Source organism: Pipra filicauda, unplaced genomic scaffold (genome assembly GCF_003945595.2).
Source record: "Pipra filicauda isolate LSUMZ 115617 unplaced genomic scaffold, ASM394559v2 scaffold81_size6448238_pilon, whole genome shotgun sequence".
Classification (NCBI taxonomy): domain Eukaryota; kingdom Metazoa; phylum Chordata; class Aves; order Passeriformes; family Pipridae; genus Pipra; species Pipra filicauda.
The window spans coordinates 4,259,946-4,287,727 of NW_024104998.1; the positions used below are offsets into that span (position 1 = coordinate 4,259,946).

Sequence of the window (27,782 nt, forward strand, 5' to 3'; positions counted from 1 at the left end):
GTAAGTTTTACAAAGTGGCAGCTGCCGTAGTTGGCACAACAAGGGTCGGTGATCACAAACAGGCAGCAAGTAGCACAGCAAGATAAGCTCTATTGCAAAATTTAGTCTGAACTTAATAGTTTGAGAAATGTATTGAAAGATTAACTGCTGCATGAGGTTTCAAGTTCCTGCTTATGTGCTATATCCCAGGTAATTCAGTATAAACTTCCTCTACTCCTAATAAAGGTGTAACATCTTGCCTGGTATTTTTATCTTTATATAATTCTGTTTATTTGTTGTAATGACCTGTGTGTCCTTAGGAAATTAACATATTCAGAGGAGTAAGTATTTGTAAAAAATACAATGAGCGGTTCTTCAGTGTCATCATTGCACAACCTTGTCTTGTTCGGATATACTTGTATCGTAAAACCTTCAGCTATAAAGCTAGTTTGCCTCAGATAGAGCTGAAGAGACATCAGCTATTGGCTGAGCAGTCTGAAAACAGGACTATGATAATGCAGTCTATGGCTGAGCTGGAAATCATTTGAATTGATCCCTTGATAGTTTACCCATGGGACTGATTCTTACTGTTGCACCAAAGTGCAATGTAAAAAGAAGAATGACTTAGTGTAATTTTCATATAAATCAGTCAGATCTCTGCTTGATGTGTGTTAAGTAACACAGAGAACCTGAATAGTCATAGCCTCTCAAAATCAGTACGCTGCTTCAACTTTTGCGTAGGTATGTGTGTGTGTGTATATATATATATATATCTACATTTGTGTGTACATGTAGATATGTATGTATGTATGCATGGGAAAGTATCAATGTAAGATGAAAAACTTGATAAATTATTTTGTTTTGGTTTACTTCAAAATGTTTAAAGTGTTTGTGTTTTACAAGTCCAAAGTGAATCCTGCTGTTTGTTTAAGTATCCCCTAGTTAACACAGTGTGCGGTTTCCCATGCAAGCTGAAAGAGTTTCTTCCAAATACTTGATTAATCTATGAAAGACAGCAATTTATCTAAGGGGTGCACAGACTCCCGCGAGGAAGGTGTTTGTCAGCTGTCCTTGTGTAGTACTAGATACAATTTCAGCAGAAAAGTTCTGTAGGCTGTGCCTCTGAAATTAAACTCAACTGGCTTACTGGCTTTTGTATTAAACTGTTTCACACATGGTCATGGGTAAATCCTTAAGTTCCCTCACAAGTACTTACATTGAAAATAAAAATAAAATACAGGCTCTGTACGATTAAGGGGCATGCCATAAGTGAGCAATGTCTGAGATGTAACATAGGAATATCAAATATCAAACATTCATGACAAATAAATACAGACTAAACTCGCAAACTTTCTGAAGTCTATCCTCGCCTGAAAATTGTCTCCTCTTATTTCGTCACTGTCTGGCTCCTTATGCCAATAAAGTATTACAGGGTTGTCCCATAGTTTATGTGCTCTCTTCAGCTTAGGCATATTTTTCTTCAGCAGTATTTTTACAAGAAGCTTCTGCTTACTCACCGATGAAAATTTATGAATTGCAACAATGTACTTGAACTGTATAACCCATTTTAATCAGTCAGGTTTAAAACCCTTTAACTTACAGCAGCCTCTGAGAATTTGCTATGGCCCACCAGAGTAGCCAGGCCATCATTTCAGAGCCACCAAATTTGGCTGATCCTCTTGCCCTTTCCCCTCTACAACTCTGCAAAGAGGTGGTATTTGCAGGAAGCCACCACATTTGCTATGGCAGTGTATTTAATATACAGTCACAGGGCTGGGCATGATCTGTGTTAATGGGATTCTGCAAGCTACTGGGAGAGACTGACCCCTTTATGCATCAGTCCTAGACATCAGCCTTAGATCTATGTACCTGAGAAGGCAGCAGCTTCCCAGCACTAGACTAGCACTAACATTACCTCCTTGGGCCCTTTGCTGTATGTGATTAATTTTTCTCATTTAGCACTGAAGCTGTTTTCTAGTCCTTAAGCTACAAGTCCCATATTCTACCACTATATTTGGCATCTCCCTGTGACCCAGCGAAGTCAGCTTTGCTCCAGGGGCAAGACTGTAAAACCCATCTTGGACCATTTGGCTGAAAATACTGAAATTGCCTGCCACATGACAACAGTCAACTTGCCAGCATAGGTGTCTGTCTTTGCATGGCCAGAAAATACTGCTATGGGTGAGAGCCTGTATGTCACATTTCATTGTCTTTATCCCTAAGTTTAGATTCTCTTAGCTTCTTGCAAGGTACTCTTTTGAAACTGTGATATCAATCTAGAGCAGCAGATCCCAGATTGTTATCCCTGATCCGCCTTGGTCACTGAGGCCCCAGTAAATCATCTGTGAAACCTCACCTGCCTTGCCAGTGTCTCCAGTTAAAACCTGTGTGTTCAGGTAAGGAGAGCCTTTGCTTCATGTTCTTGAATGCATGGAGTAACCTTTCTGTGAAGGAAAAAAAGCATCAAGCAGCTGTTTGGCAATGTGTGTTTGAAACTTGATCTTATTATTTATAAACTAGGGTTTAACCTTTTAAAATATTTATTATTATTATGTCTCAGCAGTAAAATAACATCACAGTTCTTGCAGATGTATTTTTTCTTTGCATTTGGGTTTACCTCTCACTGCTTTAAAGAAAACTTGCTTATATTTGCTGTTCCAAGGTGTCATTTGTCTCACCAAAACAGCCAAACTCTGAAACATGAACTTGATTTTTTCCTGGTTTGTGCTTTTAGTGTTAAAAAAAAAAAAAAAAAAAAAAAAAAAAAAAAAAAAAAAAAAAAAAAAAAAAAAAGTAGTTAATCAGTGGCCTATCTTCAGAGAAAGCCTTGTAGGGACTGGCTTCAGATAATGGTATCACTTACACCTGTGCAATTGATAATATCAGAACTCCTTTCAGGCAACTCTGAATATCATTTGAGATCTATGAGTTGTGACTGGAAGCAACGCTTGGACCATGAAACACTGTGTGTGTAAGGAGAATGTAGGTTCATCATCAAATCCCAAACTGAGATCACAGGGACTGACAGTAAATGGAGGAAAAAGAAAACTTTTATTTGAAACAGAGAAGAAAACCTCTCAGAAGTCACTAAGGAACAGGCAAAGGAACTGTCTTGCTTTTAGTAGGACTGTAATTTAAGTCCTGAAGAGCTACATTTGGCTCCTTTAGCAAGATTACAAAGTACCTTATTAGAAACACAATGTATTGTAAAGCAGGTCTTAGGAGCCTCTGGACGGCCAAGCCTTCAAGGGTTTGTTATATGGTACACCAACCAAATGTACAAAGAAATAAAGTAATGATTATGGAGAAGGATATATATTCTTAAACTCTCTGAAAACAGTTCCAATTCCCAGTTCTGTCCTTCGCCTGTTTTAGACAAAACTTTGGCTGTTAACCACAAGAGTAATGCACCTCGATCAAAATGAAACTCCGATTTTTGGTATGTGTCCTGTGTTACATCCATATCAGCCCTTTAAAAAGGGCCCTTGGTGTTGGGCCTGACTTCTCCCGTCCAATGACCAGACAAACAGCAGTAGTAACTAATGACAGCAAACGAAGAGCTTCTATATTCCTGATAAACAAGTGAAATATGAATGGAGGAACTGAGCTAGACTGATTCTGTATACCTTCCCAGCCAGAAGCACAGATTAGGCTGGGCAGCTATTGCAACACTGGATGCACAGGTATGTTTTACTTGCAGAAATACACAAGCTTGGAACAAAGTCATTGCTGCTGCAGGTTATTGTAGCTGCGACATATTGCAGCCCACGGGACACAGACTGTGTGTTTCCCTCTTGTCACTTGTAAAAGTTCCTGTTGCATTTTCTGCTGATGACTTCTGGTTCCTACAGCTTCCTTTTTCCTTGTGGAAATAGCAGTGCAGTGGGAACAGTGTGGTTGGAGGTTGCTGTGGGTTCCCCGGGGAAGAGCAGCTGGTAGGGAAGGGGCAGCTTGTCCCCAGCAGCTGGTCCCTAGGCCTTGCTGTGTTTCCCTATTCCAGCCTGTGGTAATGCTGGAGCTAAACGAGGCTGTGAAGCATGGCAAGGATGTCATACAGCAGTTGTGTCTCCTGTGATGTCACTGGGCCAAGTCATTAATGGATTAGAGGAAAATAGTCTTTATTCTTAATAAAAGCCTCCTTGCATTTTAATCTGATTTGTGTTCACATTGAAAGACACTGGATGTTCCCTTGCTTTGGTCCACAGCAACAAGTCTGAGACAAGACAGTAAGTTACATTAAGACAGTTCCTGTTCAAAAATTCAGTGTATTCCCCGAGAACAATACAACGTGTCTGCCATGACAGGGGCAAAACAGAAAGGTTTCTAGCAGAAAAGGGTAACAGGAAAATTATCAACAAAGGGACAACTGAAAGAAGTGGACATAAAGTTTGGAAATCGTAATATGGAAGGTCTAGTATACCCTTCTGAATGACATTTCAATCAAAGAAATTTGGAAACAACCCTAATTCTAACCCTCTGTTTTATGAACATAAATTTTACTGCTGTGTTCTGTAGCATTCTGAATCATCAGATATGCTGCTATAGTTGTCAGCTTAACAGGTCTCTTCATCCATGCATCCTTCTACCTGTGCCTCTCCCACAACCAGCTTGCCCTTTGAACTTCACTGCCAGCTTAACCTGGTGAAAACAGGCTTAAGTTCTTGGACAATTCAGAGCAGAAATGTCTTTCTGGTGCTTTTATATGCTATTTGGCAGAGAAGCCCATTGAAGAACTGGAGCCCTAATAGTATTCAGAAAACAGGCATAAAAATCTCTCCTCTCTTCCATATAGTTTCATCAGCTTTCTGCAGCTTTATGTTTCCATCACAGCTCACCTGCATAGAAAACATTCTCTGCAAAGATTGGAAGTGAAGACTTTTATTTACAAGTATAACATCACAGTGCTGCTCAGAAAAGGAAAGTAAATACACTAAAGATCCTCTGGTCCTCCCCCCACCCCCAAACAACCCTGTGTAACTGATGTTGAGCAGTGCTTCAAACCAGAGAGCTGCTCCAAGGAGCAGGCAGCAACAGGGGATTACCTGGCTGGCTTGTACTGTACAAAGAAAGCTCACAGGGTTTGATAGCACCTGAGGGGTCCAGGGGCCTCTTGAACTGTTAGAGTCTCTTCTGGGAGGGGCCAGGAAAGAAGAGCCTTGTGCTGTCAACCAGTCTCATCTGCAGGAACTGTCGTACCCAGGGCCACTGAGAGGCCTTTTGCCATGCTTAAGTCTTTGCACTCTCCCTTGGTAACAACTCCTGTTAGCACCTGTTTATAAGTTCTTTCACTGCCTGTCTGTCTCACACACTGCCAGGTGATAACCCAAATTTCCCATTCACGCTCATCTCTGATCCAAGCTTGCTTCCCTGTGAATTGCTGTGACAAATTTCTCCTGATAGTCTCAGTACTGGGGAAGATCTCCATCACTGATTTGCTACAGAATGAATTCACCCTCTAGAGTTCAAGTAGGATCAGAAGATGCCTTTTGGACATCAGGTTTGCCTGTTGAGGTGAGCAACTGAATCCATCTCAAAGTGGAGAACACTCCAGTTCTGCTTGAACATGTTCTGAGTACCCCTGAAACCTCCCCCGGTGACCTGTGCTGCATCTTATCCAGAGAAGCAAAAGAAAGAAAACAGAAAATACCAGGAAGACTCTGCAGGAACTGCCTGCAGAACCAGTACTGCCCAGAGGTAAATTCTGGAGAAACAGGCACTGCTAATCTTTGAGGTCCCATGGCAGGATCCACACCAACAAAGCTGACATCCAGAGGAAGGTTCTGAAGGGTGAGGAGGTGGGAAATGAGGCCCAGTCTTTCCAAGATGCTTGTCAACATGTACAGAAAGTTACTTACTAGAATATTCAAAAGCCCTTAGCTGTATAGGTTCCATAAGTGTGCTCTGATACCTGGGCAGTACAGCAGGTACCGAACACTATGGCAGTTAGAATGACCACTGTGAATATGTGAAAGCAGGGTCAAAATTCCAAAAGCCCCTGTGAAGAAACACCAAGGCGAAATTACATTTTTTTTTTATTTCTGCCAGAACAGCTCTGTAAATTCAGCAGTAAGTTTTCAAAGGAGGATCCAGAAATAAAATACACACCTCTAGTAACTGCATGGAGTGTGATGGGAAGATTACCAAGTACTTATATATAATTCTAGTTACTATATCCAAAGGATGATATGGAGCAATCATTTGTATTTATGCTGCTATTAAGGTTGCTGTCCTGCATGGGCAGAACTGAGCAGCCAAACCAGTCCCTTTGTCCCAGTCATGTTGAAGTGGTAGGTTTCTACAAACGCACTTTTATATTTAGTTATGCCTGCTGTAGCCTCATCAAACGTTAGCACTCACCATTTCAGTTACTTCCACTGACAAAGACTTTGAGCTGTTTAATGCACCTGATGCTGATCATTCCTGCCTGGAGCCATGGTGAAATGCATTCACTAGTCACTGCTTTATTAACTCCTGAGGCATTTTACTAGAGGCATTCAGTGGGCAGAACATCTTTCTTTTTGAGATTAGAAATGATGTGAAATACTTATGAGTTATTAACTTTTTAGCTTTAAATCCGTTTGCTTTGACTTTCTAGAGATTTGCTTCAGGGTTGGAGAAGAATGTTTCCAGGTGAGACAGATTTGGTTCAGCTAGTTGAGACAGATGCAGCTCATTTGGGGGTGGGAGGGAGAATGGTGAAGGGAGGATAAAAGGCTTTGGAAGGCACTGTAGAGTCCTTTCTGTTGGGGAAATTTTTCTAGTCTTCTGTCTTATTAACTGCCTCTGGTTTTCTCCATCTTATTATGCCATCACCTATTCCTCTTAATTGTTTCCTTTCTTTTGAGTATTCCCCATCTGCAGATTTGCGCCCCTGCAGCAGCCCTTTAGTTATCCCTGGCAAAGACAGCAAAAGCTTTTTGGGGGGAACTCCTTCAGTCAGGACTCGCCGCTTGCCTCCACGCCTGGCCTGGTGCTCCATTGACTGGGAGCAACTCTGCCTCCTGCAGCCCATAGGCTCTGGGGGCTTTGGTTCTGTCTACAAAGCTACCTACCGTGGTACAACCGTGGCTGTAAAGCAGGTGAAGAAAAGCAGCAAAAACCGGCTGGCATCGCGACAGAGCTTCTGGGCTGAGCTGAACGTAGCCTGGCTACAGCATGATAATGTGGTACGTGTGGTGGCTGCCAGCACGTGTGCCCCAGCCAGCGAGAACAGCCTGGGCACCATCATTATGGAGTATGTGGGCAGCATCACCCTGCACCATGTGATTTATGGCACTGGTGATACGTGGAGACAGGGTGAGGATGATGAAGGAGGATGTGGAAGGAAGGCCCTGAGCATGGAAGAGACTGTGTGCTATTCTTGTGACATCATGACTGGCTTAGCCTTTCTCCACTCACAGGACATTGTGCACTTGGACCTGAAGCCTGCAAACATCTTTATCACTGAGCAGGGAGTGTGCAAGATTGGAGACTTTGGGTGCTCCCAGAAACTGGAGGAGGGCTTGTCCCACAGCCCCCATGTTTGCCAGCAAGGGGGCACATACACACACCGTGCCCCTGAGCTCCTCAAGGGGGAGAGGGTCACTGCCAAAGCAGACATCTACTCGTTTGCCATCACTCTCTGGCAAATTGTCATGCGGGAGCAGCCCTACCTGGGAGAGCGGCAGCACGTGCTCTATGCTGTGGTAGCCTACAACTTACGCCCTTCACTGGCTGCTGCTATTTTCCACGAGTCACCACTGGGCCAGAAACTCCAAAGTATTATTAGCTGCTGCTGGAAGGCCAATGTAGAGGAGCGCCTGAGTGCAGCCCAGCTGCTTCCCAGCCTCAGGGCCCTCAAACAGAGTCTCTAGGAAAACTCGGGACACTTTAAATTTATTTTGTCAACTTTTCTTTTCCTTAACCCTTTCTCTGAACATAATTAATTTAGCCCCTGTGTGTTCTAAAGGTTTTGTTGCTGGTTTGTTATACTAAAAAAAAAACACCACCAAACTGTTTTGATATAAAAAGACTATAAATAAAGAGATTTAATAAAACTGTGGGCTTTTACCTTGGGAGGGAATAGACACAAGGATCAAGACACTGGCAGATACAACTTCTTCAGGCTGATCTGTTCTGTGCTGTCTTGCTCAGGGAGAAACTGGGGAATGTGATGTGCAAAAAAAAATAGTTGGTTTTAAGTAAGTGAAGTACAAAAAAAGGGGCTAAGGAGCTGCTTTTGGAAGGTTCTTTATACCTAATACCTTTCGGTATTTTCAAAATGTCAGATATGAATAGTTCCTCACTAGCTTGGGTTGTGCATTTGAGCTTTTCCTCTCCATTTACCAAGGAATGAGTATGTATCGCAAATCAGAAAAATAAATACAGAGTGTCAGTGGGGTTTTTTTTCCCTTGTTCTTGGATGTACTTAATTCCAGTAAGTATGCTGGTTTTGATATGGAAAATGTGAACTGATGATATACATCTTGAAATAAGGAAACTTTTTGCCAGTCTAAGGCTATTAAGAGTAAGAAGATACATTAACAACCTGTACTTTTATAAGACCTCCCTGCTACGAGGGAGGTGTTAGTTGCAACTTGCTAGCTGGAACACTGCAAACTTTAATATCTGAAGCATTTTAAGAGCATCTTGTGCAGAGCAGAAAGTTACCAAGTTTTTGAGGTACAGGGTGAGTTAGAAAAATAAAAAAATCGGGGAAAAAATTATTGGTCAAAGGAGGATTATTTGTGCTTCATAATGCATGGGTCAGTATTAGACAAGATACTGGAAGTACTGTAAAGAAAGTTTGCTTAAAGCAGTAATAATGATACTCTGCTGGTACTCAAAGTGTTTGCCGTTGGACTATCCTCTGCACTGCTTATGTCTTATCTACTATCTTTCCTAATCTGGCTGTAATGTGTCTGGGAAAGGAAGTGCTGTAGGCAATGCAGATGACAAAGAGCTCTGATCCATGATTTATCAGAACTGATAATTGTACATCTGAGCCCTTATCAGAGGCCAACTGCTGTAGCTGATATTGTCATTCTGCTCAAAGACTCTGCTTCTTTTTAAGACAGGAGAAAGAGTGATGTTTCAGTCAAATTGTTTTTCTTCTTTACCCTTCCTCCCCCTTGCTTCCATTCTGGAAAAAAAAAATCCCCAAGGAATTGAGCCAGTTTCCTGATTTCTGACACACATCTGTTCTTAGCCCCGTGAAATCCTGGAAATGAGCAACTATGTGAATTTGAGATGATTCTGTAGGTCTTTATGGTATTTGGGTTGGTAATTGAAATTAATGGTTTATAAAGCATATCTAAGCTTAACTATTTCTTGGTCTTCCGTCCCCCTTAAGCGGAACTGTAAAATGCTGGCTGGAATCAAAAAACCTAAGGTGAATCCTGGAAAATATTTTCCATGTTTTCTCTGTCAAAATAATTATGCTATAGAACCAGAACTTTTTTTGTGTGTGTAGCATAACTTACTTTAATAAAGAAGATATCTTAAAGAAGTTATTATGATAAGTCAGTTACCTTTTGAAATGATTAGCTGAGGGCATCTAAGATAAAATATTAGATAAAGCCAATTGACATGCCTTATCTTAACATCAAGCCTTAAATAAAAGTGCTTCTCCAGTTTTCAAAAGTATATAATAAAAAATGGAATTGAAGTTTGTTAGTAGTTCCTGGATGCTTATGTGTTGTATTTATTTTGCCAATCTAGGTAGCTGGTTGCTTATACTGCTAGAAAACTGCTATTTTTTTCCTTAATGATCCTTCAGCATCAACAAGTGCTACTTGAGTCTCTGTGAAAAATCAAGCACCCTTCAAATTCTCTGTTGTACTTGACAGAATGATAGTGGATGGCCAAGACCTACTCTTGAAGTATAATCAGCTCTGCAGATGTCTGTCAGTTTTTCAGGGTTCTCTTTTGATAGCGAGTGAGAGAGAACTCTGCACAGCATTCAAGATGTAGGCACATCATACTCTGCTGTAATAAGGATGGTCTCTAGTTTTTAGTAACTTCTAAGGTTTGATTTGCTTTGAGGATTTTTTGATTGCTATTGAGCTCTGAGTTAATACTAATCAAGAAACATCTCAACCCTAATAGCTCAGAATCCCTGGTTCTATGTGATGAGGATAATTTTGCCTGCTTGCTTCACTTTATATGCATATACCTTGAATTTCTTTCTACCAGTTTGTAGTTGGCCCTTGTAATTAACATCCAAAATAACTCCACCATCAAAAAATTTGTTTATCTTATGGGTCACTCTCTTGCACTTCATTTATGGATGTACTGGGCAGCACAGGATCCCCTGAAACACCAGTGGACACCTTCTCTAGCTGAGAGAACTGACACTTTACTTTTTACCCCCGTGCCTATCTTTTGACTTAACCAGTGCAGGATTTTCTCTCCTAAATGTGGCTGCTTAATACCTTTCAAAAGTTTGCAGTGAAGGATTTTTCAAATACCTTTGGAAACCCTAAGGGAACATATCAATCAGTGCTTTATCTGCATGCTGTCAGCGCTCCTAAAGAATTCTAATACAATCCTACACAATTGTGAAGTGCAACTCCTTCCAGCCAAAGCAATATTGGCTCCTTCTAAACAAATCAGGTCTATGTGTCTTTTATTTCCTTTAATATAGGATCTGCTATGTATCTTATACAGATGTCAATCATGTAATCAGAAAACTTATTTTTTAAAGACTTCCTTGGGATATGATCCTGAAGAGGAGGGGCCAAGGACAGCTGGTTGGTTTTAAAAGATTGCCTTTTACAAACTCAAGATTCAGTCCTCATAAACAGGAAATCAGGCAAAGGTGGCAGGATGCCCCCAGGGATAAAAAAGGAGCTCCTGATTAAACTCAAATGTAAATAATAAATATGCAAGAGTTGAGAGACCAGTGGGGAGTCTGAAGCAAGGAAGACTTACTGTTGGTAAAGAAGGATGAGGTTAGGGAACATTTAAACAAGACTTACAGAAGTTCAGAGGACCTGATGGGATGCACTCACAAATGCTGACAGAGCTTGCCAGTGTCACTGTGGGGCAACTCTTGACTACCTTTGAAAGGTCGTGTGGTCAGGAGAGATTCCTGAGGTCTGGAAGAAAACAAATCTAACTCATGTCTGCAAGATGGCCAAAAAGGAGGATGTAGAAAATTACAAGCCAGTCAGCCTCACCTAAATCCCTGGGAAACTGGTGGAATGCACCATTCTGGAAATCATTGCCAAATAAATGAAGGACAAAAAGGTGTTTCGGGGATCATAGGGGATTTGTCAAGAGGAAATCATGTTTGATCAACTTAGGAGCCTTCTGCAGTGAGATTACTGGCTGCTAGAGAGCAGTGGTTGTTGCTTATCTTGACTTTAGGTTTTGATGCTGTTTCCCATTACATTCTCATAAAGAAACTGATGAAGCACTGACTAGATAGTGGAAACTGAAAATTAGCTGAGCCACTGGGCTCAGTGTTGTGATCAATGGCATGAAGTCCAGTGGGAGACCAGTCACTAGTGGTGTATCCCAGAGATCAATACTGGACACAGTGCAGGTTAACACCTCCATTAAAGCCTTGGATGATGGGATGGTGCACCCTCTGCAAGTTTGCAGTTGATACAGAATTGGATGGAGCAGTCAATACCTTGGATGGTTGTGCTGGTGTTCAGAGAGATCTTACCAAGCTGGAGAAATTAGCTGATGGGAACCGATGCAGGGGGCTGGGGGCCAACCGCTTGGAAAGAAGCTTTGCAGGGACCTGGAGCTGCTGGCAGACACCAGGTTGAACATGAGCAAGCAATGCGCCCTTGTGGCAAAGGCGGCCAACAGCATCTGTGGTGCATTCCAAAGGGTGGTGCCAGCTCTTCTGGAGCGCTGCTACAAGAGGTTATTCCCCGCTGTTCACTCAGCCCTGGTGAGACGCGTGGAGCTCTCTGGTCAGCTCAGGATTCTGCCAGAACAAGAAAGTCATGGCTGTACTGGACCAGGAGTGCAGCAAAGGGCCATTAAGTTGATTACAGGAATTTTATCTTCTGTCTTAATCTTCATGCTCTTACTTAAGGTTTAGTGTCTTTGGTTCCCAAATAGAAATATCGACAGACATTTCAAAATAGGTTTTGAAAAAAGAAGCATAAGCTACAATTCTGATGCTACTCTCTTTATTTGGAGGTGGGGTGGAGTATTGCAGGTAAACATATTTGATAATTAAGTGGGGAACCTTTATCTGTTTCTCTTTTACAGAGCTTCTGGCTTCCCATCAACCAGAAGCTTCTGTAACCCTGGTCCTGGCTTGTTCTGTTGTTTGTTCCTCCTTCCTCGGAGGCTTCTTTTTTTTTTTTTTTCAATATTAAGCTTTATCTCAACCCAGAAAGAAAGCGGTAACAACATCACTATCTTCAAATAATAAAAATACTAGATGACTTGGAGGTGAGCAGGTCCTCAATACAGAATTAGGACGGGAAGCACAAAAACATAAGTGTGAAGATGTATGGGTTGCCTCCATATTCTGTGGTAAGACATACCGCAGCAAAGAAAACAAAGACTGTTTTACACAATATAACACAAATATTTGTAAATGCAATGGGAGTCACGTGGATGCTTATTATTTGACTTGTATATCAACTTTTGCAGCATTAGCATTTGTGTTCATGAATTCATCCACTAGAACAAAGATGAAAACAGGGACAGAAAATGAATGGTTATTTTTAAAATTAACTGTATGTGGAAAATTTTATGTATTGTTTATTTTAGCCATTTATCTGCTGCAAATACCTTCATAAAGCACTCAAAGAGCCTCTTTCTATGCTTCAGTTAACCCAGCTGCCAAATATTTGTCTGCCTGTCAAATGAAAAGCCTTAAAACCAGTTAAAGAAGGAAAATGGAACAAAAAAGTCTACTGGCATCTATCCCAGTCTGCCATCAGCTAAGGATGCCATAGGACAGTTTGGCAGTAGAGGAACCACCATCCGCCCCTGGACTTCTCCAAGCGTGAGGCTGAGTTTTGCTCTCAACCCAGCCTGAAGTTCAATAGCTCAAGTGTTCAGCAGAGCAGGGAGGTGATTGCATTTGCCTTTGCAGGGCACCTGGGATAATAGGGTAATTCATAACTTAATAAATATTCTACTGCACATGTGCCAGGCTACAAAGAGTAAAGTAGGCTGCAAATTGGAAACGTAAATGTCTAGCTCTTTTCAAGTTACTCCCCCCACAAGGGTGGAAGGAAAATCAGTTTTATTTTCAAGCCATGTATTTTTCTCAACCACTTACTATGAAGATGGGGAAAGGATTTTGATTCAGATATGGCACAAATGAAGCTGGTCCCAGAGACAAGTAAAGAAAGTTGCACCTGAACAGAGATTGTAAAAAAGATAAATGTAAATAAGGGAACTGATAGGCTGGAGAAGCTGTTTTTTTTTTTTTTAATAGCAGTTAATTCTATACATGATATAATACAAGAAGTTTAGGGAGATATATACTTTTTCCACATCCTTGTTTTTCTCTTATCTAACAGTTCTAATAAAATGTTTTATGGATAACACAAAAGCCACACGCAAAACTTTTGAAGGAATGTATTGTTGCACTGACATGCCAGTAGATGAATGTCACCCAGATTTCTCTTTGTTAAGGAAGTGACAGAACTCCAGACTTCCCTTAAAGTTATCAATCCTTGTATAGCTTTTGAGACTGAAATGATTGCTAGTAGATGTTTTCTGATTTAAAGGGGAAGAAAGGATATTCTTAAACTTTAATTAATCTTTTTTGCCAAAAGCTGACTTTCAGAGGAAATAAATGTTAGTTTTTTTAAAAAATGTTTTCATGCTTGCATAGTTTGTTTAAAAAGTTGTATACTGAATTGCAAACAGCATTTGAAAAAGTGTCCTGATCATAAAAATTAGCATTACCTGACCAATCATAGAAAAAGGGCCATTTGCACAGGGCAACAAGGGAGGTGGCTAGACAAGGAAAGGAGTCAAGCCAGAAACAGGGAGAGGTGAGACACCCCAGATGCCAAACCTATTTGCTACAAGCCTGTGAATCAGTGAAGCTCTCACTGAAAAATAACTTTATTCTGGCACATGACTTTGTGTGTTGTATGCTAGAGATACCTGCCCACTGGGCTGTCAGAACCCTGTATGACTTAAACTAAGGTCTTGAACTAGTGCTTAAAATTAGCCGAGGCCACTGATTCAGTTCAGAGTGGTCACCCATTACCGCCAGGTCATAGTAGTCCCATTTAGTTAAAAGAAGCATAACCTTCCACTCTTAGCCCCAGCCCTCCCAAAACCCAAGTGCTCTTGAAAAACTGTCTAAATTAAATGTTCTGCAAACCATTACCTGTCCCCAAACTGCCTGAGAGTGCTACACTTTAATAGCACCAATGACTTAGCAAAGTAGATTTCTTCACTGGAAATTTCCTTTATATAGAGAAGATTTTAAGAGTAAAAAGCTACACTTCCTTTATCAAAGGTGTATTGTTGGTTTGGTTTTGTTTGTTTGTGTTTAGGAAAGATGAGAATCAATCCCTAGGTATTAGCATAAGCATTTGTGCCTGCCAGAACAAAGTTATTGGCTCTGCCTTACACCAGGAACAAGACTGTATGAGAATCAGTTGTTCCTCTGAACACATAAGGGACTCTCAAAAAGGAAATATACCTGCTCTGATGTGGTAAGGGGTTATTGATAGGATGAAGTACCTGCTGGGTGCTCTCAGAAACATCTTCCAACAGTCATTCACATAATGAAAGAATATTTTTTTAACATGTGTGTTTTGTATTTAAAAGAAAAACATGAGGCCATAATACTGAAAAAAATTACAAGTATTGATATTTCTGGAATTTTTTCAAAAGGCATGGCTACCATACTCAAACCCACGTTCTGTGTATACCACGATATTTATTTTTATTTGCCTAAAAACTGAATGCTTGAACATAACCCTCTTAAATGCTAATACTATTTTTTCCTTGGTTTTAAGCCTGTGGACAATAGTGCTTCCCTTGATCTGCATCTGGAAAACCTGTTGCTAGGGTTTTCACTGTGCACAGAGGTAGGAGTGTTAGAAGTGCAATTGTGTGCATTTACATATAATTGCTGTTACATCATTTAAGTTTGTGGCAAGGGAAAAAGACTTCTGTTTTATATAATTTCCAAAACCTATTCCACATTTACAATGATGTTTTATAGTCTGGTGTGAAAGGACATGTACAAGCCCAGTTTTCATTACCAGTAGGAACTTCTGACATATATTTAGGTGAAAGACAAGTTTAATAGACTTGCTGTACTCTCCTAGTAAGTTGTTCTCTTAAATAAAACTTCTGGGTCTTCCATGAGATGACATTACAGACTCTAGTGTTGTTGCTCCTGCCCCCCTACCACAACCTCAGAACTCCTATGCAGTAAGCCACAGCTGCCACTTTGCCATGTTAGCCTTTTAGAGAAGTTAGCAAACCCTTTGAAACCAAAACTTCTTCATATTTGATGCCTCTTGGATCATTTTCATGTTACAGTGTGGATCTGACCAGCTGTTCTGAGCAATCACAGTGCAACAATTTCCTCAGTGGCTAACTCCTGTTTCTAAAGCACATCTTTAACACCACAGTATCTCCTTTAGTTCCAGGTCCTAAGTTCTATGTTGTTATTCCTGTTTCTGTCAGGCTTTGAGTAATTTAACTTGCCTGGGTCATAGAGGGTCAGATCACAACAGAAGCATTACTGAATTGGCTTTAATCTTTCTTTACTGATGCCAGGGTTGGGAAGGGCACCTTTTCACAAGTCCCACAGAAGTCCAACACCTGGATGTAATCTAGATAAAATTGTGACTTGCAACTAATATCTTGCTCTAATTGTACTGTAACATGAAGATGGTGATCAACTCTTGCTTTAAGTCTCATCACCATCTGTGGCAAGCATTTGCTAAATTTTGTGCTTGCAAACTTTCATCATCTGAAAACCAGTTGGATCAGGAAATGGACACTAATCTTAAAAAGATGAGGAAAAACTTCTCAGGAACAAAAAACCTACACATGATGCAGTGATGCATTCCATATCAAGAGAAATTTTTCCTCTAGTCATAAGGCAGTGTGAGGTCAGGACCATTCCTCAAATTATCCCTGCTCCATGATAGAGAAGCAGCACAAGCACCATGAAACAATTCCCTACTACTCTGTCTCGCCAAAGAATTAGATTATATTAAACTGGTCTTTGGATGCAAAAAGCATGATCAGTGACTTCATGACTGGGCTCTAAAACAGCAGACAGAGGGCACGGGCAAACATATATGTGGGCTACATATACTGGTAAACATAATTGCTGTAAAGTTAAACAGCATTTTCTTCCTCAAGGACAAACATCCAAACATGCTAATATCCAGCTGCTGGCAGCTTCCCACAAAATCTTTGCAGTAGGCAGACATAAGGAAAAAAGACAACTCCAAAGTTTTTATTGGCACGGTGCTGTGAGAGTTTGTATGCAGCAGCATACACCACTAGTTCCTAAACACTACGAATACAAAGCATCCATAAAGAAGCCAATGAGGTAAGAATAGCTAACAAACCTGTGTCCTGGAAGCCATTTCCAATTCTGTTGTTAACACAGCTTGCTATGTTCAACAAGTCTCATGGATATTATCTGAGTAGCAGCAAGTCTTCAACATATTCTACAGACTATTGCAGTTTTCCTGAACTGTCTGTTTTTTCAAAGTAAAAGAGATTACAACAAACAGTGCCAAGCAGTGCTGCCTCAAGTGGACAAATCTGGAGAGAATTGTGTAGTTTAGAGTTCATTTTTTTTATACTTGATTAACCTCTCCACACATGAAGTCTGCTGAATTGGTTTCCAAAATGAAAACTGGATGCAAAAACACAGTTCTATTTGCATGTCCACTAGTTTTGCTTTCGCTGGGCTGATGCTGGGGTTTTTTTGTACTGGAATTGCATGCCCCCTTTTGGTAACCTGGCCTGGATAACAACAGATGACAAGGTAGGAATGCAAGTGTAAATAGTGTGTGTGAACAGAGTACCCAAAATTGGCATGTTTTGAGAGGATGTTTGCCCAAAATCTGATAACACTAAGAGGAAATTAGCAGTAACAAAGCTTGCTTAAGACAATGAGCACCCAGATTAAACAGTAACCAGAGAATTAGATAACTGAGAGCCTTTTGAGAGAAAAAAAAAAAAAAAAAGGAAAAGTTAGCTTGAAAAGCAGCACAAGAATCTGTGGTTAGTGGCAGAAACCTTGGGGTGGGAGAGCAGTACCAGAGCAGCAGGTGTGAACACTTCTAAGATCCTCCCCATTGGAAATGGTATCTGCCATGCCACTCCCAGTACAGGCTGGGGGGCTGACAGGATGAGGCAGAGCAGTGGGGACCCACCTTTCAGGAGTGCATATGGAAACTCATAGAGTATGCTTTTGCTGCCATGTGGAGTAGCTGCACAGGCTCCCCAGAGTGGGAGTGTGCATTTGTAACCCACACTTCTTGCATGTAAGTGCATATATAGAAATGTGTGCATATGTAAGTGGGATCAGTCGTAGGAGGATAGGTAAGAAATTTGTAGGTGTTTACTAATAGTTTGTAAGCCTCTAGTAATGTGATTTCTGTTGCATTGCTGATACTGATCCACCATGCATAGTTCACTGATTATCAGCAAATTACATGTTGCTAATCAATAAACGACCTTGGTTGCTGTCAAGACTACGTGAGTTGCACAGTTATTCTCTGCAAAAAGATTTTTCATTATTAAAAATTTGACAGAAGCATCACATCTGCAGAGCAAGGAGTGGAGAGGAAACAAACATTCTTCCAGACAAGGAGAGAAGACGTAAATCATCAATTTGAAAAAAAAAAAAAAAATCTTAAGACTGAACCAGAGCAAGACAAATTCAAAAAATTTCCTCCTGAAAGCAGCACAGATGGACAATCCTGTTTCAATCTCAAGGGTTTGAAGACATATTGTAGTGATGTATCACAGATTTGGTGACACTACAATGCTGTAGCATATCAGCAGCTATGTATGTTTGCCACTCTGATTTGTGTCAGAAGAACAAGGCAAAACAAGCTGACTAAGGAGGAGTTTTGCTCTAACCACATCAATGATATTAGAAGCCACATGTATTATCTGTCAGGCATAAAGTACATATTTGGAAGGAAAGAGCTTGTGATTATAACTATGAAGTTCAAGTTGGCCACTTGAAAAAAAAGACTCCTAATGATCAACATTTTCAGCAACATTTGTCAACAGTAAAGAACTCCATCAAAGCACAATTGCTCTTTTTCCAAGTCATGGTCCTAGTTCATGTTTTCCATGCTTACATGGGAAACTTTTAAGGTAAAGAGAGCCTAGTATTTCAAGGGCGGGCTGCATTTTTATATGCTGAGCTTTATGCCAGAATTGGCATGAAAATTTAGAAAATGTAAAATGGACAGGCTAAGTGCAATATGAGAACTCCAGCTGCAGACTGGTGCTCATGCACTGTGCACTCCATCCACCTGCTACCTGCAAACACTACTGCCAATTAGCAACCCATCTACACAAATCAGTCTTTTAAAAGGGAGTATTTTTAGTTCAGTGGGTTTTATGAAGTTCCAATAGGCTTTATCTATAGATAAAGCTAACTGCTCAGCAAAGAACTTGGAGGAGAGTTCTGTGACATGATACAACTGAATAACTTAACACAAGATAATCAGCAGATACCTACAATTGAGACCAAGCGGATACTGTAGCCTTTTTTAAAAGGTTTGAAAATAGCTTTCATTGGATTTCTCCTGACTGGTTTAGACACTGCACCATCTACTGATGATTTCCTGAGAAGCCTCAGGTATGGTATTACTTCACAGGTATTTTATGACCAGAAGCTCAAACAAAACCCTTAAAAGTGTGTTCAGATCCCCAAAACCTTGGAAAAGCAAGTGATTTACAAGTAAATAGGAATATTTGGCAATATGTTAATCACTACTGGAAGCTAAGACTAGAGGTATTAAGCTGGCATAACAAAGACAGCTTCCAGGGAGCTGCCCACACCAGATAACCACTATGAAAAACGACAAAGCAGATTTAAGGAAGCTAATGTGAGGCCCACCAAAACCATTCACGGGCTACCTATTTGAAATAAGTACAATAAATCTACTCAAAAGAATAAATGGTGTTCACAACCCAAGTGGCAAAGCCTGAGGAATACACCTGTCCTTTGACCCAGCCAAAGATGCATCAGTTCAACATTCACCAGAAGACAACACAAGCCTTCATGTCACTAAGTTATTACAATACTTTAGAAGATGCTGAGTGACAATAGGCACATGTTCCCTCAGGTAACTCTTCTGTCACATAGATAGGTTCATCCCAGGATCTGGTCTTCTGAAGGACAAACTAGTCAAAAGAAGGGAGAAAAAAAGCCCCAGTAATCTGTAGAACCCAAAATAAAAGTGAGAAAGTATAATGAATACACATGGAACGATAATCTGCATGATAAAATTAAATTAGGTATTAAATTGTTTCTACTACAGACTACTAAATCATGTTAAAAGCATGTCTTGCTTCTTAATCTTTTATCCTCTTAATTACTTGACACGAGGGAAACACTCCTGGAAGCTTCATCTAAAAAGCACAGGCCAACAGGATAAGTCACAGAATCACAATCTCATTACTAAAGTTATCATTGGCTGGGGAGAAAAACCTACATTAAAACCAGAATGTAACCAAAGGAAAACCAGGCATAATACAAAATATGAATCAGAAGCTAAGAATGGCAAAATACTCAGAAGATAAGCAAAAAGTTGTATTTAGAATGGCTATTTACTCATGTGAATAGCATGAAGGAGCACATATTTCAGAGAAAACAGGATGTTCAGATAAATTTCTGTTCTACATTTGTGGAGAAAAACAACATATATCAGAAAAGTCTAACAATAGCCATGGAAAGCCTTAAACATAGGAATAGAAGTAAGGCGGTTTTTAAATCAGCAGCTCTATATAGCTTGCATCCAAGAATTTTAAGAGCTGGCAAAGGAGACTTGTGTGCTGTTAATGTGGATTTTCCATAAGCTCTGAGAAATCTGGGGAAGCTCAGGAAAAAAGAAAAATCTCAAAGCAAGCTGAGGTTGTGCCAATACTAGAAAAATAAGTAAGAAAGGAACAAATTCAGGAACTTACGGTCAACCTCGCCTTAATTCCAGAAAAAAAAACTCCAAACAATAAACCAACTTCTTGATCCAGGAACAAGAAATAAATGAGCAAATTTTACTTAAATTACACAGCTTAAATGTATGGAAAATGTATCTTTTTGGAATGATTTTTTTTGTCCTCATGCAATTACAGCATACATTTGGTAAATAACAGAAAAGTGTTGATGTAACACATTTGCACATTGACTTGTTCAGTAGAACACAGGGAAACTGGCACAGTTGTGGACATATAGCTTGTAGGAAGCAAATTAAAACTAAAGTTACAGGTCTGTGTCACCAGTGAGGACACAGTCAGACATATTTCTAATTGAATCCCACAGGAATTAGTTTTTGGCAGCAACCTACTCAGTATTTTATCTGGAAATAAAGTTTACTAAGAACATTCATAAAAGCTCTAAGTAAATAGTGTAGCAAGACTGCTGGTTGGGAACCATCTAGATTGCTGGAAAATTAAGTGTTTCAGCATGATCAGTGTGAGGTCGTGTATTTAAGAGTGATGCATATAAAACACTTATAGATGGAAAACTTCCTCAGGAAGTAGTTGGAATAGCTGGTAACAGAGTAAACATGGGTTCCTTATGCATGAGTTCAAAAACAGTATATACATTATTGTTAAATGGCTCAGAAAACAAACCACCAGAACCAAATGCTGTTTTCATTGCAGGGAGGAAGAGACTAAAGAAACGTGACTATCATCAAAACATTTTTCAAGTACTGATCTCCATTGGCAAAGATATCGCTCCATTTCAGAAAGCAGCAACAGGATGACAACTTCTGTATCCATGTTTATTGGAACTGCTTTATCAGAATATAGCCTCTAGTCCTTTCAAAGAAGCTATTAGTTAACTGGAGATTTCAAAGAGCAAGTACAAACAATCCAAGTGCAAACAAGCCTAAAAATTGAGCATCACAATGGAATAGCTGGCATATAAAAGTTAACTCCATCACCTGAGGTTTAAGGACAATATGAAGACCTGTAATGCATTTGCTAGGGGAAAAATATATATTAAGAATAGTGTGATCACTGAAAGTAAGTTCATATTAAAACACCAAGCAAGTTTTTTTGAATAACTGTAGTAATCACTGAGCTTCCAGAGGTGGCAGTAGTTTTGCTTACATTATCCATGTCTATGATTCCTGGACTAAATCCCAAACTAGAATTAAAGTATTAATTTTAAAAGATAATCACAGTGACCACTGACCTTACTATAGGCCATAATTTCATAATATCTGTTTCTCCGGTTCACCAGTGATGTAACTAGAAAGAGACATATTATCAGCAAAACACTTGGTTTGGGACTGACAGTTACCACTGTCCAGGCTAAATCAGTGACTCTGCTCAGTAAAAAAACATCCCTCCAACGCCCAATCTCAATAAATAATGGAACTTTCATAAATAAATTTAAGTCCTTAAATGTAAGCATGAATAAAACCATCGCTTTTACTTAAAGCTTTTGCTCTTACAGCTCCACTTTACCGAGTCACTGAATCATAGAATCAGCTGGATTGGAAAACGCCTCCAAGATCACTGACTCCAACCTATGACTGAACACCATCATGTCAACTAGACCATGGCACTGAGTGCCACGTCCAGTCTCTTCTTAAATACCTCCAGGGACGGTGATTCTACCACCTCCCAGGGCAGTCCATTCCAATGTCTAGTCATCCTTTCTATGAAGAAATTCCTGATGTCTAACCTAAACCTCCCCTGGCGCTGCTTAAGACTGTGTCCTCTCGTGCTGTCGCTTTCAGTAATGAACGAAAATGACAAGACCCAAAGGCTCAGACGGGAGCGTGCTCGCTATCCCCGGAAGCGATAAGGCCTCGCTTGTGCGTCAACTCCCGGTGCTCCCCCCAGCAGAACGCCGAGATCCACTGTAAAAGGCAGGAGCGCAAGATGCTCACGGGGCCCGAGCGGGGAGGGCGCTGTGCCCCGCTAGGCGCGGCCGAGCCCAGTGTGGGGGGCACTGCAGCCGCCGGGCCCCTCTCCCTCTCGACGCGCCATCAGCCGAGACCACGGGGCGACCATCGGCGCAGGAAGCCGAGCCATTCCAGTCTCCCCGCCCCGGCGCTTCCGTGCCCAGCGGGCGGGTGAAAGGTCCCGCGGCGCCCGGATGGAGGCGGCGCCGCTCCGCTATATAAGCGCCCGCCGCCGCCGCGCCCGCCTCTCACCGCGCCGCCCGCCGCCGCTTCCTGGCTCACCGCTGTTCGCTGGGCCCCGCGCCGCCCCGAGCCCGGGAATAAGTCGGTCAGGAAGGCTCCGCTGCCGCCATGGTGAGGCGGAGGAGCGTCGGGGACAGGGGGAAGGAGAAGGAGAGGAAGAGGGGCCGCCGCTCCGGCAGCGCCGCGTGGCTGCCGCGCCCGCCCGGGCCGTGCCGGCCCTCGGCCCGGGGAAAGAGCTGCGCGTCGCGGCGCTGCGCCTGAAGGGCCCCGGCTGCTGGGGCGGCTCCCGGAGCCCACCCCACGCCGGCATGCAGGGAGGGCGGCCTGAGAGCCCGAAAGTGCCTTTCGCTTCGGGAGCTGCCACGTGAACTCCTGTCGGGAGCGGCACCCCGGGGAGGCGGCGGGAGCGGAGCTGACACGGCCTCGTGTCTGTGCCCTCAGAGTCAGCTCATGTTGAGGGGGTGTGCGCCAGTAATGCGGCAGGTCGTGCCTCTTCATCGGTGTGTGACGTCCATATTTCAGACTTGGTCAGGTTGGAAGGGACCACAGTGGGACATCAGGTCCAACCTTCCTGCTTAAGCAGGGTCGTCCTAGAGCACATTGTACAGGTTTGCATCCTGACGGTTGTTGAGTATCTCCAGCGAGGGAGTCTCCGCAGCCTCTCTGGGCAGTCTGTTCCAGTGCACGGTCACCCGCACAGTAAAGAAGTTTCTTCCTCATATTCAGATGGAACTTCCTATGCATCAGTTTCTGCCCATTGTCTCTTGTCTTATTGGTTGGCACCACCGAGAAGAGCCTGACTCCATCCTCTGGGCAACCCCCCTTTAGCTATTCAAATTTGTAGTTTTACATATATATATTTATCTGTATATCATCCATGTTTTTTCAAGATCTTTCTTCCTCCATATTTTTATTTCTATTTTCATCAGCTCACTTAGCCTGCATTAATGCCCAATTATTTGCAAGCGCTCAATTGCATAAGCTTCTCAAATCAGTTGCCTGAGTGGCTGAATTAGTCTTTCTGGCCAGGTGCCCCTTTTTGTTCTTGCAGTGTGAGTTGCAGTTTTGTTGATCAAGTCTTTGCTACTTAATTCGTGGCGAGGTTCAATGGTAAGATACATGAAGCCTCAAATGTATTTTTGAGGACAAGGAGTGTTTGTGCTAGCTGTATATAGGCAAACCAGGGAGGGATTTGCTTGCAGCTTCCCACCGTGAGATGCAGTTAGTCACTAAAAAATAGCTTTTCCTCAGAGTTACAACTTTGCTCTTTCGTTCTCTTCCCACCACCATTCTTCCATGCCACCGTACCCTTCAGATATCTCTTCTGCTGAGTAGAACAATGTAGTCCCATAGCGAAATTGGTCTTTACACTCTTGAAGTCTGTTTTTAAGAGGCTGTAGATAGTGTTGGTGTTCACTGTAGTGTCTGATATTTGTAACTTCAATGTTTTAGGCGTTTAAAGATACTGGCAAAGCACCTGTGGAACAAGAGGTAGCAATTCATCGTATTAGAATTACTTTGACAAGTCGCAATGTAAAATCACTGGAGAAGGGTGAGTAGTACTTTTTTTTGTTTACTTGGGTAGCTTGTCAAGTAATGAATATGTCACGTAACGCATTGCAAAATAAATGTATTGAAAACAGTTGTAATTAAAGATGTTAGCATTTGCCTGCTTGGCTCACTGAGTCAACCCAAAGCGCTTCACCAAGGTACTTAACTGACAAGTAAATTCGGATTTAATTCTTAATGAAAGCTAGTGTTTTGGGGGGTTTTATCCTGCTGAAAACTTATGTCATAATGACTAATGTAAGAGAGTGCAGCTTCTTCGCTTTAGTTCTCATGGGGGATTTTCAAATAGTTGTTATTCTTTGAATTTATAAGAACTGAAAGGCACCAGTTTCTCGATATTTCGTCACTCATGTTACGAAGAGTTTAGTATAACATTCTTTTAAGAAATTATTTATTCTTGTTTAGGAACTGGCTTTACCAATGTTTAATCATATAATGTAAATGTTGTAGAATCACTGTTTGCAGGATCTTCAGGCTGATAACAGCTTAAATACAGTTTAAACTTGTAGTAATGGCTTTTGCCTACTGTTGTAACCTGATTTTGCTCACCCAGGCATAACACTTCCACGTGTATGTGTTGGCTATGAGGATAATGCTTAAAATGAATGGCAGTGATCACTTAATACGCTATTCTGAGCCAACATCTTGTTTGAAATACTCACTTAAGGAAACAAGCAAGTAAAATAGTCACAAACCTGAGCTATTTTGTCTTTTTTCAGTCTGTGCTGACTTGATCAGAGGTGCTAAGGAAAAAAACCTTAAGGTGAAGGGACCTGTTCGCATGCCCACCAAGGTACTTAACATTTTTCTTGTGTTAAAAGTTGGGTTTTTTCCTGCAACTATGCAGAAACATCTTTTTCCAAAAAAAAAAAAAAAAAGGTGAGATGAAAAGCAGTACTACTAAACTGAGTGTTGACCCAGTGTGAACAGGTAGCGATTTCACAAGTTGCTTTGATGCTTAAGGGTAACTGTTTAGTGCAAAACATGTTTAATGTGGAAGGGGCTTTTCTGTTCAGTTTATTTTCATCATGAATTTTTTTTTTAATGAAATTATATATGTGGGGAAGGAGTGCTAACATCAGTTAACTATAACTTTCTAAAGTCATAGATACCATACAGTATTTTTAGATGATTCAGGTGATCGTATTTTATGTGATTCTAGATTACTTCTCTCTCTGCATCAGCTAAATACCTCATGTTTGACTTTTCAGACCCTGCGGATCACTACCAGGAAGACACCTTGTGGTGAAGGTTCCAAGACCTGGGATCGTTTCCAAATGCGTATCCATAAGCGGCTCATTGATTTACACAGCCCTTCTGAGATCGTGAAGCAGATCACTTCCATCAGCATTGAACCAGGTGTAGAAGTTGAAGTTACTATCGCCGATGCCTAAATGATCATCGTTGTTGAATAAAATTGATTTACAAATTTTCATCAGTGTTTGTTTTCATATGTGTGTAGAAAAGTAGCTCTGTGATTTTCATGAAGGACAACATCAGAGATCATAATCAAAATGCTGTGTGATATTTAAAGAAGAATATGGTATCTGTAAACATCAGGAAAATGAAACGTGGGCATCATGGTTTCATGGAGGTTGGTGACTGTATGGTCATGCAGCACATTAAAAATATATTTTTCATGAAGGGTTTAACTTTGGCTGAAATCTTAGTCTATACTCAAACAAGCAGTAGCATTAAAATTGATGTTTAGTTAAATTACTAAGTTTTCAATTCTTGGTTCTTGCTGTGCAAGACAGAACTAACACTAAGCTTACTTGGCTTTGTTTTTTTCCAAGCATGTCACAGTTGAAGGATCCTGAGGACACTACTCATAAAACTTCATCATTTATGGTGAATACATTGAATTTAGCAAGTTCATTCTTTAGACTTGCATGTAGAGTCACAAAACTAAGCTGTGAAACTCTCTAGTTGTCTTTTCAGGTTTAGATTTCCATAGGTATGATTATTAATGTTAAAAGTAAGGTTTACATGTAAAGCAGCAAAATAGCCATTTTCAGTGCTGCTGCTTAGGGCTCTCAAGTGAAGGAAGTATGATTAATTCTTAAACCAACAAGGCAAAGAAATCCCAGAGTTGAATAAAACAGAAGAGTTTCATTTAATCCATTTAAGATAAGATTGCTATTTCTGCTTCCAAGCATAGGGAAGAATTTGAATTCAAATGAATTTAGTGGAAATGTGTAGTTTCAGCTCCTATTTACATTTTCTAAGACCTAAACCAGTGGCCAAAGCTTGAACTTCCTTACTCAAGGGATTCAGGTCTTTTGATTTCATTACATGTAAAGCCTCGGAAAGATTCTAACTATCTAGTTAGCAGGCTTGAGAGCTTTGGTAGTAGGAAGAGGTGAGAAACTGAGTTAATGTGTACAGATTGCATCAAGCCTGCTTCCTTGGGAAACATCCTGAAGAACTGCATGAGGAGAGGGGAAAAAAAACCACAAAACCAAACCACCTGTATTTTCCTAGAAGTCCATTTCTGGTAATACGCTACAAATACGAGTTTCCTGAGAAATACTTCTAGCTGTAGTTTTAAAATTATCTGTGTTTATATGGAGTCCTCTATGGGGATAAATGAGCAAACAAGTAGCAGATGAGAAGTGTTACTGCTGAAGCCCACTGACCTTTGTGTACAATTAGCTGCTAACTTTCACCTAAGTAGTCTTCCCTCTGCTTAACTTTACCCCTCTGAAGGCACTTCAGTGGATCTAGGGAGAGCTGGCAGGCTTTAACATCAGTTCTATCTTTGGTCTTTCCTGTTGGTCAAAACCTTTTGTATGAAATAGCTTTCTATTGGGTTACAGCCCGCTGTACCTCTGACTTGGGTGGTGCCTCTTAAACATACCTAAATGACCTGAAGCCCCATCTATGTTCTTTGAGCAGCTATGGCACTTCACAGACCACAGTTTTCTGCGGTCTTTTGAGTGCGTATCTTTCTTTTCACCTGTCTCCAACTTAAACACAAATGCAACTTCACCTTTGCACTGAGGCTTGTGCCGTGCAGAAGTACTGCTGCCTGCCTACTGTATGAAGGGACAGGCTTTCCACGGGTTACCGGGCAAGCAGACCGCTTGCCTGTGGAAGGTGATGGACCTCAGGCTGCCGCGGGGTTCCTTCAGCAGGGAGCAGGTCCCGTCCCGGAGCGCGGCTCATCTCTCGCTCCCTGCGGCACGCAGTTCCTGACCTGTCCCACTTACGGCTTCTGCGTGACCCGAACGCTTCGGGATTTATTTGTTTTCTGCTTGATTTACGACAACACCGCGGGAGTGTCGAAACGTTTTACGTAACACCCACAATAAGTTTATGTAACTCGTTTGGATGGAAACATTTTGGTACCCGCGTCTCCCCCCTCAACCCTCGGCACGGTTTTGTCGGGCAGTACAATCCTCGTTCCTCGCTGGAACGGCCGCTGTCCGTTCAAACCTCTTCTTTACCGCGCTGCCTTATTAAGGACGATATACAGACGCTGCATCACGAGCACGAGCAGCTCCGTTCCGTCCCGCTCCGCTCCGTCCCCGCCCTCCCTGCCGGGCCGGCGGCAGCTCCCACAGCTCCCACAGCTCCCACAGCTCCCACAGCTCCCACAGCTCCCACAGCTCCGGCGGCGCCGTGGCCCTTGCGCTGTGAAGCAGCGCCCCCTGCCGGGCAGAGGGGGCAGTGCCCGTGCCCGCGCGCGGCCTGTCCGTCACCGCCCGCCCCGCCCCCCCCGCTTGCGCTCGGCCAATCAGCGCCCGCCTCCCCCAGCCCAAAACGCTCCCCCTGCGCGCGCTCGGCTCGCGGGTTCCCGCGCGCGCCAAGGTAGCGGCGCTGCCCGGGCGCTCCCTGAGGAGGGGTCTGGGCCCCTCGGGGAGTGGGGATGGGTCGGACCCTGGGGACTGGGGAGTGTTGAGCCTTGCGGGGTGGGGGTGG

The 27,782-nt window shown here is 41.8% G+C and overlaps 2 protein-coding genes and 1 non-coding gene across 3 annotated transcripts; all 3 read left to right on the forward strand.

Annotated features, from left to right (window-relative positions):
- The first annotated feature begins 2,751 nt into the window (after positions 1–2,751).
- MOS (MOS proto-oncogene, serine/threonine kinase) lies at positions 2,752–12,235 on the forward strand. Its single transcript, XM_027749030.2, has one exon. It carries the CDS (start codon positions 6,783–6,785, stop codon positions 7,830–7,832), a length of 1,050 nt encoding a protein of 349 aa, XP_027604831.1. The 5' UTR covers positions 2,752–6,782; the 3' UTR covers positions 7,833–12,235.
- A 10,058-nt stretch (positions 12,236–22,293) lies between these two features.
- RPS20 (ribosomal protein S20) lies at positions 22,294–25,293 on the forward strand. Its single transcript, XM_027749053.2, has 4 exons — positions 22,294–22,400; positions 23,742–23,841; positions 24,578–24,651; positions 25,070–25,293. Exons 1-4 carry the CDS (start codon positions 22,398–22,400, stop codon positions 25,250–25,252), a joined length of 360 nt encoding a protein of 119 aa, XP_027604854.1. The 5' UTR covers positions 22,294–22,397; the 3' UTR covers positions 25,253–25,293.
- On the forward strand, positions 24,437–24,501 carry LOC114002791. Its single transcript, XR_003545999.1, has one exon. It is a non-coding gene; the product is annotated as a small nucleolar RNA U54 (small nucleolar RNA).
- Positions 25,294–27,782: the final 2,489 nt, after the last annotated feature.

Coding starts and splice junctions, on each gene's coding strand:
- MOS (XM_027749030.2), top strand. CDS start 6,783: ATGCCATCACCTATTCCTCTTAATTGTTTCCTTTCTTTTGAGTATTCC.
- RPS20 (XM_027749053.2), top strand. Junction 23,842..24,577: donor TGTAAAATCACTGGAGAAGG/GTGAGTAGTACT, acceptor GTCTTTTTTCAG/TCTGTGCTGACTTGATCAGA. Junction 24,652..25,069: donor CTGTTCGCATGCCCACCAAG/GTACTTAACATT, acceptor TTGACTTTTCAG/ACCCTGCGGATCACTACCAG.